The sequence below is a fragment of the Lutra lutra genome, chromosome X (genome assembly GCF_902655055.1).
Source record: "Lutra lutra chromosome X, mLutLut1.2, whole genome shotgun sequence".
NCBI classification, from domain to species: domain Eukaryota; kingdom Metazoa; phylum Chordata; class Mammalia; order Carnivora; family Mustelidae; genus Lutra; species Lutra lutra.
Genome location: NC_062296.1, coordinates 24,008,160 through 24,023,150, shown reverse-complemented (window position 1 = coordinate 24,023,150; position 14,991 = coordinate 24,008,160). Strand labels below are relative to the sequence as shown.

At 44.1% G+C, this 14,991-nt stretch overlaps 1 protein-coding gene across 1 annotated transcript; it reads left to right on the top strand.

The window, feature by feature from the left end:
- Window positions 1-1,152: 1,152 nt before the first annotated feature.
- Window positions 1,153-3,837, top strand: TEX13D (TEX13 family member D). Its single transcript, XM_047716037.1, has one exon. It carries the CDS (start codon window positions 1,311-1,313, stop codon window positions 3,831-3,833), a length of 2,523 nt encoding a protein of 840 aa, XP_047571993.1. The 5' UTR covers window positions 1,153-1,310; the 3' UTR covers window positions 3,834-3,837.
- Window positions 3,838-14,991: the final 11,154 nt, after the last annotated feature.

Genomic DNA, 14,991 nt, shown 5'->3' with positions numbered 1-14,991 from the left:
TCAAGAGATAGAGCTCTGTGGCCAACTCTGTGCTCAGTGGGGAGTCTGCTTGAGATTCTCTCTCTCCCTCCCCTGCTGCCCCCCCCACTCACTCTCTTTCTCAAATAAGCAAAGAAATATTTAAAAAAGGTCTTATATTTGCCTCCACCCCAATTCCTCCACTACTGCCTTCTTTTATATTTCATTGACTCCTTTTTGGGTAATAATTTTTATTTCCTTCTCAGCATATTTTTTTAGTTGTTTTCTTAGTGTTTTTTTGGGGGGGACTTTAATTAACATGCTAATGTGTAACAGTCTATTTTAGATTAATATAAACTTAATTTCAATTGGTATAAAAAATCTTTCATTCTGTACAGTTTACACTGTTATTGCCACAAATCACATCTTTATACATTGTATGCCCCTGAAGACAGACTTCAATTATTTTATGTAGTCATTCTTTAAATGATATTTGAAAAAAGAGGAACTACAAAATGCACGAATACTATTTTTTGTATTCATTTATGTGGTTACCTTTAGCATATGCTTTATTTCTTCATGTAGATTCCAGTTACTATTTAATGAAGCTTAAAGCACTTTTTCAGCATTTCTTATAGGGAAAACCTGATTATGAGAAGAACATTTACTCTAAAAGAAGAAGAGAGACACCCTCTGAGAATAGCTGATCAAGTAAACATGAGAGTGAATTTATAAGGAGAGTTCCGGGCATTCATAGCTCAGTCACTGGATTTTCTTGATGACGGGGACTCCAAGTTCATTTGTTCAGGTTGACAAGGGAAGTGTATAGACAGTATGACTGACTATATTGAAGGACTGAAGTAGTTCCTAAGAATTATGGGAGACAGAACTGAAGAATTATGGGAGACAGAACTGAGATAAGAGCAGAACTGTACCCACCTATGCAACTCTACCACCCAATTAGGACTTCATTCCACCATGCTGGGTATTGATTGTCCTGAAGTTCTTAGAAATAAATTCTTCCATAGGCTCGCGGCAGTACCCAGTGCAGTCATCTAGCCTATTCGCCCTGTAAGGGGATCTCTGCAGAGGGAGGTGGATCCCAGCAGGCCTTGCGGGGTGACTCGCGATCGTCTCTGTGACGTGTAACACCCTCGCCTGGTAGAGGTTGGTGTGGTGAGGGAATCTGCTTTACACTTTGTGAGGAAAACGAGGTAGAGAGGAAGGAGGCTGAGAAGGACTGGAAAGGGACTTTGGCAGGACTCAGTACGGAGCTGAGGGGTGGACCTTTACTGGCAGCAGCAGCGGCGGCATCGCCTGTGAGGCAGGTGGTTAACTAGGCCGCAGCAGCCATGGCGGTTGACTTTGGGGACCACGCCAGCGGGTTCCGCCATACCGAGGTGATCAGGTTCATCAATAATGAAGTCCTCCTGAACGGCGGCGGCCCAGGTTTCTACGTGGCCTTCCGCTCACGGCCCTGGAATGAAGTAGAGGACCGGCTTCGGGCCGTGGTGGCGGACCCTCAGGTGCCGCACGCCATCAAAAGGGCCTGCGCCTGGAGCGCGCTGGCCTTGAGTGTGCGTGTGGGCGCAAGGCAGCGGGAGCAGCAGGCGCGCCGGGTCCGGAGGCTGCAGGAACAGGTAGAGGAGCGAGAGACCGCTGCCTGGGCCCTGGCCTCCGAGCTGCAGCGTCTACGTGCGGACCGAGAGGAAGCGGCCACACAGTTGCGCTTCACACGGACCGCCCTGCAACAGGCGCTGATGGAGTGCGATGTGCTTCGTGGGCGGCTGCACCAAGTGGAGAGGTCAGCCCAGGTCAGCCCGCTGGCCCATGAAACACTGCCTGGGCCTCAAGCTGAGCAGTTTGGGACTGTAGCCTGGTCCCTGAATGCCGAGCAGCAGAGAGATGTGGTTGCCATGGGGTTTCCTAGTAGGTTGTGTTTTGAGGCCCAGGTGCCTGCCCCGGCAACTGTTCTTTACATGCCAGGACCTCCAGGTCCCTGTGCTCAGGCCATACAACCCCCTGTGCCAATGCCGGTGCCATACCCACTTCCATTCCATGCACCACTCCCAGTGGGAATCCCTTTCTTGACACCTCTGCCACCAACAGTAGTCATGGATGCAGAAGCTGCAGTAGTCCCACTTCAGATGCCTCCTGTGGGGATTTATTCACCTGGTCCAAATGCTGCAGTGGGCTCCCAGGAGGAGGTGGCCCCACCATGGGACCAGAAGAGTTCTAGCCAAGAGGGAGGTCCTGAGACCCTCCAGAATACAGCTCCTGTGGGGAACATCAGAAACCTTAGCCGGGAAGGTCTAGAGAGAACTCAGGGTATGGTCCCCCCTGGAGATAGCTGGAGCCACAGCCAGGAAGAAGGTCCAGAAAAGGCCCAGGAGGTGTTCCCCTCTGGGGATAGCTGGAGCCAGGGCCAGAAAGAAGGTTCAGAAAAGGCCCAGGAGGTGGTACCCTCTGAGGATAGCTGGAGCCAGGGCCAGAAAGAAGGTCCAGAAAAGGCCCAGGAGGTGGTCCCCTCTGAGGATAGCTGGAGCCAGGGCCAGAAAGAAGGTCCAGAAAAGGCCCAGGAGGTGGTCCCCTCTGAGGATAGCTGGAGCCAGGGCCAGAAAGAAGGTCCAGAAAAGGCCCAAGAGGTGTTCCCCTCTGAGCATAGCTGGAGCCAGGGCCAGAAAGAAGGTCCAGAAAAGGCCCAAGAGGTGTTCCCCTCTGGGGATAGCTGGAGCCAGAGCCAAAAGGAAGGTCCAAAGAAGGCCCATGGGATGACCCCCCTTGGAGATAGTTGGAGCCAGAGCCAGAAAGAAGGTCCAGAGAAGGCCCAGGGGATATTCCCCTCTGGGGACAGCTGGAGCCAGAGCCAGAAAGAAGGTCCAGAGAAGACCCAGGAGGTGTTCTCCTCTAGGGATAGCTGGAACCAGAGCCAGAAAGAAGGTCCACAGAAGGCCCAGGGGATGGTCCCCCTTGGAGACAGCTGGAGCCAGAGTCAGAAAGAAGGTCCAGAGAAGGCCCAGGAGGTGGTCCCCTCCAGGGATAGCTGGGGCCAGAGTCAGGAAGAAGGTCTAGAGAGTCCCCAGGGTATGGTTCCTCTTGGGGATAGTTGGAAACTCAGCCAGGAAGATCCGGAGAAATCCCAGGAGGTGGTTACCCTTGGTGCCAGCCAGGAAGAAGATCCAGAGACTTCCCCGGAGATGGTATACCTGGGGGCCAGTGAGAGCCACAGCCAGGAAGAAAGTCCAGAAAGACCCCAAGGGATGGCCCCCTTTGGTGCCACCAGGGACAATGGTAAGGAAGAAGAGCCAAGGGGGCCCCAGGAGATGGTACCCCTGGGGGCCAGTAGGAGCCATAGCCAGGAAGAAGGCCTAAAAAACCCCCAAGTGATGGCCCCCCTTGGTGCCAGTAGGAGCAAGAGCCAGGAAGAAGATCTAGAGGGGCCTCAGGAGGTGGTACCCCTGGGAGCTAGTGGGAACCACAGCAAGGAAGAAGATCCAGAAAGACCCCAAGGGATGGCCTCTCTGGGGGACAACAGTAGCCAAAGCCAGGAAGAAGATCTGGAGAGGCCCCAGGGGACTAGCCAGGAAGGTCCACAGAGGCCCCAGGAGATCTCCCTAGGGGATGGCTGGAGCGAAAGTATGAGGGAAAGCCCAAAGAAACAGCAGCCTCAGGGGCAGAAGGCCAAGCAACCCAAAGGGAAAAAAGCTTTGGATTTCCAGCACCAGGAGAAGTCTGTCTCAGGATGCAGTCCAGTGAATTGGGACTGCCCATGGTGTAAGGCCATGAATTTTTCATGGCGTAAGGCCTGCTATAAATGCAAGAAAGTCTGTGTGGCAGGTGAGAGTAGAGGCCTGGACCCAGGACAAATTCACTGATTTCAAGAAGGTAAGAATGAAAACACTCCAAAGAAAAACCAATTTCCCAAGACCTTCTTCTGATCAAAAAGTAACTTATTTACTTCACAGAGAATGTGAAAACCAAAATTATTGTAGAGAAAATAAAACAATCCATTATTCCAATACTGAAACTAACAACTTTTTTTATCATTGTGGGTACTACATATGTAAATACACACTCCTTTCCGGTTTCTTATTAGCATCCTTTTCCTGAAAATGCCATGTCTTTGTCTGGGAACAGCCATGTGTTTTTTGACTTATAACTATATTGAATTTTTAGGAGCACTGCTCTTCCTTTAAAATGCTATTATTCCTTTGTAACCCACAGTGTTCATGTTTGCTTCTTGTTTTTAAGTTATAGGTGAGGGCCTGTTTTTGTGTCTCTGAGTCTGCGGAACTTGTTTGTTGTTGAAGAAGCTGAACCCATCCCATTAGAAGATCTCCCAAGAGTCTAAAGAAATCACACCTTGATTCCAGCTGACCCACACCTCACTGAGACCCCCATTGACTGGAACTGAGAAGAATGAGAGGAAGTCAGGAAGAAGAGATGCTCTGGCACTCATTAGGGGGGAAAGGAGGCCAAAACAATTTTGTTAGAGTCTAATTTCTCTGTTAGGATTAATTTGAAAGAGTTGAAGGGGGTATTGCTGTATTAAATTCTATAGATGATAGCAAATTTGATTACATTTAATTCATTAAACAAATAGTTACTGTCTAGTATGTGTTAGGAACTAGACTTATATGTTAATACCTGGTGCACACATTATAACTTGATTTGGTGAGTTTGGTTAGATAACAGGAGAGAGCCTAATTTGGGATACAGAGTGTATCAGGAAGATGTCTTTGCCTTGCATACAGCACAATTTTCTGGTAAACCCAATTGAAATGACATCCAGATGTGTGTGTGTGTGTGTGTGTATGTGTGTGTGTGTGTGTATTTAAAGATTTTATTTATTTATTTTTGAGAGAGCGAGATCACAAGGTGGGGCCAGGGGAGCCAGATGTAGGGCTATATCTCAGGAACCTGGGATCATGACCTGAGCTGAAGGCAGGTACTTGACCCACTAAGCCACCCAGGCGCCTACATCCAGATATTTTTGCAGTTCCGGGAGTAACATCAGGGACTTTCATGAAAGGACTTGTGTCACTGAATTGCTCATCTCACTGTTCACAAGTGAGACAAATGAGCAGTGGCAGAGATCAGGAAAGTGGCTTCATGAAAGTGCAGGTGGGACTTTCCGATACTCTTTTGATTTCTTCCTTTTAGAGGGACAGCTCTCTTCCTGGTTGCCTGAAAGACTGCTGGGTGACTTAAAGAAAGACAGTACTTGAGGGAGTGTTGGCTACGCACTCAAGCCCTCAGCTTTGGACCACCATCATCTCAAGCTCCTTTCCAGTCAAGATGGATGAAGAACAAAATGGATTCCAAGGGCAGACATTGTGCTGTGAATGGTGCTCCTCTTGGGAAGACTGATTGGATTAAGAAAGAACTGGACTGGGACAAGCACTTTTGGGAATGCCCCGGGCCCCTTCTTTTCCATTTGGTGTGTTCCCTGTAGGCTCTCTGCTCCCCCGAGGCACGTAGAGCCCAGTGGGTGGGAAGTTAAATGGTCTCCTGTCTGACCTGAAGGTGTTCTTGAGATTCCCCCATGAAGTCCCAGCTCGCCAAGCTCAGCCTCTGTCAGAAGCTTCCTGTTTCTGGTAATAAAGAGTGTGTACTTGCCCTCTGGGTCTTCTGTGTGGTGTGCATCTCGGGGCAGGTTTGCTCCGGGACGGCAGTTTAAACCCACATCTTCCTACCGTCCCACCAAAGCGAAGGAAATTTCGATCTTATTCACTGTTAGAGGGCCTCTCCTCTTCCAGTGAGTTACCCAAGGCTGGGAGTGGGGGAGCTTCTATGGGACCTTCAGTCCATTGTGACTGTCCCTGTTCCCCTCACTGTCTGAGTCCACATGGTCCCTGCTGCTCCTGGGCCCAAGGGTCATGAGAGGTGAGGTGGGGAGGGGGCTTCTGTCTAAGCTGGGAGCCCGGATGCCTGGTATCCTGGCTCCCTATGTGTACCATGAAACTATTTCCCTCAGGCCAAGTCTCCTAGAGGTCCAGTGAGCACAAATCTCCCTCCTACATTTCTGCATTGCAAGGTGCTGTCCCCTCCTATGCACAATCCCATCAAGGTGATTAGGATTCTGGAAAACATTCAGGTTTAGATGGCCTGTTAATAAGACAAATGTTCCCTGAGGTAAAGGGCGGGGTGGGGGTGTGTGGAACCTGGCTGCTTGCTTGGTGTAGGGACAGGGATGGGGCAGAGAACTGGCCCTACCCCACCAGCTTTTTCTCTCTCCTCAGTCCTGGTAACTGGGAGGACTTGCTTACTAGAGGGGAGCATTGTGGGGGAAGAGGACCATCAGGGACATCAACCTAAAGCTAGGTTTTCTGAGCTAAGGGTTGGTTTTGTGATACTCTTGTGTATGCTGATAGCTCCCTGGAATTCTGGGAAGATGATACATAGATGGGACTTGGGAATTTTCCAGTATAATCCACTTTGTACTAGCCGGTCACTAGATCTCACTATGGTTGCTTTATTTATGGTTTTGAAAAGACTCTGCTGTTTGTTGGCATGCCTTTAGGGCTGCATGAAAGCAGACTCACCCTGTGCGTAGCTTTTATATAGTTTAATATTATTACAGTCTTTCTGGGTTGACATTCTCCAAAACAACCTGAATCATTAAGGTTGTCAAATCACTACTTTTTTCTGAGCCACATATACACAAGAAACAGTAGCAGTTTCTGAGGCAAGAACCTGGGCTTTGGGATTAGAGAGACCTGAGTTCAGATACTTGTGATGCTATTCACTAGCTGTGTGACCCTCAACAAGTTACTGAACTTCCCTGAGCCCCACAAAAGTGGGTTGCTTCTTTCCCTACCCTCAGGGTTGTGCTCTGGGTGCTGTGGTAACGAATACAAGGCATTGTTAATGATGGCAAGAGCTACCATTGAGTGCTTATTATATGCCAGGTGCTCTAAGCACATTATCTTTTTTGGTGACTCTAAGGTAGGAATAGGTTCCCATATCAGCAGTTCTTCGAAGTGAGTATGATTACCCGCATTTTACAGATAGAGTAACTCAATACCCAAACTTGGGAACTGGCGAAGCCTGACTTCAAAATGAAATTGTACCAGCTCTAATTCCTCTGCTCTTTCCATTATATTCCCATACCTTAACCTTTTACCCTTACTAAGTAATACATTTGCATGTCACATGGGTCATCAATGCCTAAATCCAGTGACAGGATTGTAATGGAGAGACTTGGAGGCATATTAACAGTCTGGTGGTCATGGTCATGCTGCTCTTTTAGAATTTCTCAAGCTTTGTGACATGTGCCCAGCTTGGCTGCCAGTGAGTAGGACCACTTACTATCTCCAGACTGTGGAACCAAGAGGTGCTGGCGGTAATTTAGGCAGTGGAGGCGATTTGTATTCCATTCAGCAGACTGGCCTTACGAAATGTTTATAAATAGCCGAGTTCAGTACTGTTAAGATAGAGCCCATCTTGACTGCTTATCTGAAGTCTGTCTGAATCACTCAGTTTTTGTTTTAAGTGGATAAGGGGCCAGCTGTAACAGCCTAATATATATGCACGTATACTGTTCAGCGAGGAAGCAGGGGGGGAAAGGAGACTGCAAAAGCTTCCCGATTGGTGTTGCAAAATGGGGACTAGAATTGACTTTTTTTTTAAATCATGGTACTAAATCTATGACAGAATGGCAAAGAAATACATAATTTCTTTATCGCATGCTTTGTAAAGTCTCAACACCGAATAGTGGCAGATTCTTATTATGTGGTGCAGGCATTGTGCATAGTGCCCGTGAGTGTTTTTCTCACTTCTAGCACATGATAGAGTGAGGGCGTCCACTGGAACTAAGCCTCACATAAAATTAAGGATCCCGAAACAATCCTGGCCTGGGACCTTAGGAGGTTGCGGTTGAACAGATTTTTCTCATTGACAGTGCTTGTTCTTGGGCACTTAAGAGAAGTGTTCAAGACCATGATGAGACAGGCATTGGAAACGCTGCCACACTGAGTATCTGTACCCCCAAGGGACCTAGTACAGTTCCTTGAGTACAACTTCCTATTGGGTTCATGCTGGAAGCACTCTATTCAATGAGCCTAAGAATCCCTCCAGTAGGTCAGATCCTGGCCCATCTAGCCCAACTTCCTGGGCCATAAAGCAACTGTAAAAAAGGATCGTATACTCTTCCTGGTGTCAGTTTTAGAGGGAAGAAATGCCTGTAGGAATCTCTAGATTTTTATTACTTTATAGATCAAACAAAGAGAATGCATGTAGAGAAAGAAGTCTTTGGATGTGCTGGGCACTGTGTTAGACAACATGGAAGTCATTACTATCACCCTCTATAATCTATTTGGTTAGAAGAAATACGACAAATATACAATACCAAACAGTAGTTATCAGCCTTTTCATCAATTATTCAATCATATTTTCTGGCCTGGAGATGTTAGTTTTCAAAAGATTCTGTGTCTCAAACAGCATTATTTAATATGTGATTATTCTCTCATTTAAAATTAAGAAAGCATGTATATCTCTAAGGTTCCCTCACACAAACTTGATATACTTCCACCTAAAAGCAGTCATTTGTCATATAAGTTTAGGATTTTTGTGGGAATTCAGTGAATATTATTATCACTATTATTATTACATGCAGCCTAATCACAGGCAAATGGACCGTTTTCCTAGGCTCTTTGTGATAGTGACAATACCTTAGATCCCATCATTAGTACCTTCTTAAACTTCCTTGAACTTTGAGGATGCAAATTAGGAACAATTCTATAGAAAGCTAGTAGTTTTAAAGCATGATAAATACGAGTAAGTGTTAAAGGATTAAAAAAATACACGTTCAGTATGTATTTGGGGTTGCAAAGCTTCCATGGTAGTCAGATGGTTTCAGATTGTGCCCCCAGTCAACAGAAAAAGTTGCTGAGAAAGTTAACTTTGTTTTACTTTGAAATAATATGCAGTATTACAGCTTTACTTGTGACATTCTCCAGTTCTTTGCTTTTTATGTTTATATCTACTATTTTAGGTTTGATTCTTCATTCTATATACTACCTTACAAAAATAATTGCACACAAGGCAGAAACCTGTGATTATTTTTGTGGTAGGCAGCATTTAACCTTACTCCAGGGTTTATAAAGTGATGACAAAGAGCTCTCTGAGGGTTTTATCTCTAAGTAAAAGTTTTAGGATATTTAATCTCATTTACTTTTTGTTTGATATATATTTACTTTGATAATTTCAGTGACCGTATTGGTTTCAGGAAAGAAAAGGATTGAGCAAGAACTGAAAAGTTCATACCTTTACCACTACAATTCCTGATATTGTCTAGATAGTTTTGAAACTTCAGGACATATATGACCTGCTTTGTAAAAGACTCATACCACTAAACTCCACACTGATCAATGTTTCTAGCATTTTTCGTAAAATATTTATAACTGAGAAGAAAAAGAAAAATGATGCCAACGTCACATTTGTAACTACAAAATGCATTCAGAAATCTACTATTAACTGTTTTGTTTCCTGGGTTATAATATTTCCTTTGTATCTACAAAACTGCTCAGGGATACATTTATATAGTCCATTTCATCCTGTTCTTTTGCCAAATTTTGGTGTTCATAGGGTATAGATCAAAGTGGCCTTCCCTGTTTCAAAACATCAGAGGTTTCTTAAAACAATGTTCAGGCAAAAAAAATGTATAGACAAAATAACAGTCTCCTGGACTTTAATCTTTTAGTTTAAGCTCTCTATTTTTGAACTTCCAAGAAAGAGAACAGATTTTTAGAAAGAAAGCTGGAGCCTCCTTTACAATGAAATGGTATTTTCTTGCACTGCTATCAGACCCAGAGTGCCCCCACCCAGGATGAAAGGAAATAGAGGGAAGGTTCAGTAATGATCCAAAGGCAATTGGGTTGATGAAATCAGAAGGGTGACATGTTGTCAGGTGCCAAGATGTGGGATGAGAAGATTTGTTTCTATAAACCAAAATGAGGGAGACCACAGGACAGACGTTGGTAAACAATGAATGTGAAAGAAGGCAGTGTCAGAAATGATAGACTCCTTGAAGTAAATAAGAAGCCACACTCTCTGCAGAGGTAGAGAGAGGGGGAACAAAGGTGCTAACTAGGTCAGGTACTAAGATCGATGTGCCAAGAGGAATTCATCGTAGGTTCCAGTTACATCATGTATGTTATTTCATTTTATCTTCATGGGGAAAGATAAGGAAAAACTGGGCAAGAGGGGCCTTCATTTGGTTGAGTAAAAGGAGGAGAAAAACTCCTTAATAAGATCTCATATGTGCATCCAGGCCAACCCAGGACAGAAGACACCCAGACCACGTGGTGTTCTGTTACTTCACTCTTATTTTTTTTTAAGTTTTTTTTTTTTTTTTTAATTTGACAGAGAGAGAGAGATCACAAGCAGGCAGAGAGGCAGGCAGAGAGAGAGAGGGGAGGAAGCAGGCTCCCCGAGGAGCAGAGAGCCCGACGCGGGGCTCGATTCTAGGACCCTGGGATCATGACCTGAGCCGAAGGCAGAGGCTTTAACCAACTGAGCCACCCAGGCACCCCCTTTGTTAAGTTTTTATTTTAACTACAGTAGAGTTAACATACAGTGCTGTGTTAGTTTCTGGCGTACAATACAGTGATTCAGTATTCTATTACTTTAGATGGATAAGCTGATGATCCAGATTCCAGATCTGTAAGCCGGGATGAACAGACCTTGACTCTGTAAGAGCCTCCAAGACATGCTAGTCAATAAGGCCCAGGCTAAAGCAGTGTCCCTGACCTCATAAAGCACATAGATAGGCAGAGACATGCTACAAGTCAGGGCATGAGAACAGTTGACACTTGAGGAGGATATGAAGAATATTCCAGAAGTCAGAATTACACCTGCTAGATAAGAGATTGAAGCCCAACCAATTCGGTGCAGTAACCTAAGAATTAAGGTTGGGAGACAGAAAAGGATATTAGTGAAACACAGAGACTCTGAAATCAGCAGCCTGTATTCAATTCCCAGGTGAGACACTGACAAATTGTGTTGCATTGAGCAGGCTACCTGGACTCTCTGACTTTTGGCTTCCCCATTCGTAAAATGTAGGTAAATAGTAATAATAATAATAATAATAATAATTTTCTTCATAAGGCTGTTGATAAAAATAAATGAGATAATACATGTAAAATGTTTAGGAGAAATGCATAGAATGTAAGATGTGGTTAGCAAAGCTGAGCTATGATTCCAAGACCAAAACTTCAGAAGCAGGCAAGAGTTTTTTAGCTTGAATTAGGAAGTGTCCTCTAAGTCATGAAAGAGGTAAAACTAGGACAAGTACAAGGAGCCGTACGGGGCAGACAGAAAGATCAAGAACTTGCTGTCTCAGTGAGGTTGTGCAGGTTTAGAATAGAAGCTGAGTTAGATGTCCTGCTACTGTTCCCCCAGAAGCCCATCCTTTACTCAGTCACAGCTCTTCTCTCTAACCTAAATACCTGCTACAATGTCCATCATACAGTAGGTGCCCATGATGTTGTCTGAAAGAATAAACATATTTAAAATAGCCTTAAGCACACACAACCCTGTCTCTGGCTTCTCGCTTACAAAACAAAGGGGCATTAGAAAAATTAGCCTCATAGATAAACCCAGATATTTTCAAAAGGAGGTGCTCTTTTCAAGACTTTTTTTTTCTTTTTCTCATTTTTGTAAAGGAAGTGAATATTAGTAAGTGCCGAGAGAATGTGTAAAGTCACCATAGGTGCCAAATCATAACACTGTCACAGGAGAATTCACACCTATAGATGAGCTAGTTGAAGAACAAAGTTAGTTTTGAAAGGTTAGAGAAAAAGATTTTGAAATGTCAGATCCACTCTATAAAACTGACCACCCATGGCATCATCCTTTTAATCTACCTGGGTTGGAGAAAAGCCTAGGGCATTTGAAATGAAGACAATTAGCACCTCAGACAGGGCATCCACATGCAAAATTCTGTCACCTCTCAGAGACCTCAGGAGGTGACAAGTCTAGATAAGAGGACACTTTCAACCTTGGCTGACAGTTTGTCAATGCTTTTATATTTGACTTAAATGGCATTTATATTTTAAAAGGTTGTAGTTTGCTTTAAACTGTGAAGCTCTCTTCCTCCACCTCATGATTTTTATTTCTTAGGTCATTTAAAAAACAACAAGAACAAAAATCTTTCCTCTATTGGGTGAGATTTGAGGAAACAGCTCTTGCTTCTTGAACACAAATGAGCTCAGTCCATTTCCCCTCTGTTTCTCTGGAAAGTACTCTTGGCTTTTGTTTAAAGCACAAAATGAGTGTTAAAGCTGAAAGTGGCTTTAAGGGTCATCTGGTTCAAGTCCATTTGGCAGATGGAGAAAGTAAGGCTCAGAAAGAGAAAGTGATTTCATGGTAAAACATGGAGTATAATTTGGCCCTCATAATTGCTGGATTAATCCTCCTTCCAATTTACTTTGTTGTTCATAGGTGGGCCAGAGGCATGTACAACCAAGTGTGTGTGTGTATGCATTTTTTCTCTTATTTTCTTTTGAGCACTAATTTCATTCATTCACTCACTCAACAAATATATTTAAGCATCTAATATGTGGTAGATGGGCATGCATGGCTGGCTCAGTCCACAAAGCATGAGACTCTTGATCTTGGGGTTGGGAGTTCGAGACCCACGTTGGGTGTAGAATTTAATTAAAAATAAATAAAAACAGATGAAAAAAATAAAGAAATAAAATGTGCCACATGGAGAATACTGGGGTGGTGAGTAAAGTACACAAATTCCTGCCATCAAGGATCCTAGAATCTAGTGCAGGAGATAGGCAATAAGGGATTCATCAGATAATTCCCTTCTGAGTGGATTATACTTGTATTGGGGGCCCATTCTTTCTCTTCCTCTACTGGTACCTCCACTAGGTCTATTTCTCCCCTCTCTCATTTTTCTCTTTTCCTCTCTTGTGGGCATGGCAAGAGAGAGAAGGAAGAGAGTCATTTTGAACCCTCTTGCTCTATATTTCAAGCTTGGCACAAAGTTCTGAATTTGCTAAAAAGTCAGGTTCAGTACTGGTGTAGCACTAGAGTGATGATGTCAGTATTTTTCATCAACACTGCAATAGAGGGCTGGCCCAGCTGTCAGCTTGCTTGTGAAATGACAACGACATGCTGGATGTGAGAGTTGGACTATTACCTTATAATTTATCTGTTCTTTTTTTGTACGAGTTTAGTTGTGCTGAACCCCATCGTACCTGGCTGCTTTGACAGGTGTGCTATTTTAGCAACACAGAACCAAAAACAGAACGAAAAGAAGAATGCATGGTACACTTTTGCTGTCAGATCCAGGCTGTGCTTTTCCTAAATTTGTGGATGATTTGTACAGGGTTGTTCAGAGACCAAAGAAAACACAAAAACCAAAAACCAAAAAACAAAAAAACGCCCCCCCAAAACCAAAACATTAAACCAAACAAAATTTAGGTTTCATTTTTACCTACGTGACACAATGTTCTCACAGCTCACCTCGCAGGTGCACTGTTGTCCAAATGGACTGAATGAGGGCCTGGACCCCCTACCCTATCTTCCCCTTTTACATCTGAAATTTCACCATTGTGATGAACTTCTTTGGGCTAATCATTTGCCCACTCAAAATATAGATATCTCTTGAATATCTTGAATCCTTAACATTGATGTATGCATTCACTTATTAGATTGATTTCTTCCTTGACCCAAAGCACGAGGGAGGGTGAAAGGTGGACTCCACCATAAACAAGTGAGGTAGAAAGATGATGAGATAATCTTGGCTCAATTCCCCAGAGTTATCCCAAATATCCTCTTGAATACTATTTTACTTTCTTTATTTATTCTTGGTGTTGTAAGAGGCTTATGCTTACACTTCATCTACTAAGGTTGATAGAGTCTAAGGCTGAGCATGCTTCAATCAAGTAGAGTCATGGGACACCTGGCCAGTTCAGTGGGTAGAGCATGCGACCCTTGATCTCGGGTCATGAGTTTGAGCCCCATGTCAGGGGTAGAGTTTACTTAAAGAAAGAAAAAAGTGAGTCACTACTAGCTGCCATTGAAATCTGAGAGGATTGTTCTCAACTCTAGCAGGTGGCAAAAACATATCCGGCTCTGATGCAAGGCAACTCTGTGCACCTGATCTATTAGTAGGACATGTGAGGATTTAGAACTTGTTCTCCCAGCCTTGAGGTCCCAGCCTTGCCATGTTTTCACGGAATTAGGTGCTGGAATTAGGTGCTGAAGTCGTGGAAGAGATACAACGAACACAGGACTTCAGTTATTTAAATTCCTGTTTTACAAGTATTTTACATAATCAAAAGGAACAATGTAGAAGGCCATCCAGCTTCAGGCATTAAACAAAGTCTTATTCCAGTAAAAAAGGGGAAGTTTGAGGAGAATATTACTTAACTGCATATTTTAAAACAGAAGCAATGCTTCATTGCAGAGAAGGAAATGAAAGTTGAAAGGCTTTAAAAAATTAATGATAGTTTAGCATCAACTGAAGAAGAAACATACTCTGTTAACAACAGAGGATATAATTATCAACACTTGCAATATGATTTAAAACAAGTTTTAGGCCCCAAATGTGGAAAGGCAAACCCCGTACATCAAAGGGCATATACAAGTCCACATAAAGACAAAGCACCAATGAAATGATTCATTCTCTCATCTAAGGCTCATCACATAAAAAAATATTTGGAACATGTTTGGACACAGACTAATTTTTTAAGGTTTTATTTATATATTTGAGAGAGAGAGAGAGAGAGAGCAAGTGAGAGTGAGCATGAGCAGGGGAGGAGCAGAGGGAGGGGGGAAGGCGACTCCCCACTGAGCAGGGAGCCGGAAATCCCGGGACTTCGGGATCATGACCCTAGCGGAAGGCAGATGCTAACTGACTGAGCCATCCAGGCGGCCTGGACATAGATTGATTTTTGTCCCTCGATCAGGACCCTGGGATCTTGGCCAAGAAAGTAGGAAAAATCAGCATTTTCTCAGGATCGGGACTACTCAAGAGGACTAGGAAGAGCAGAAAAGGAGACTTGGCCCATGCAG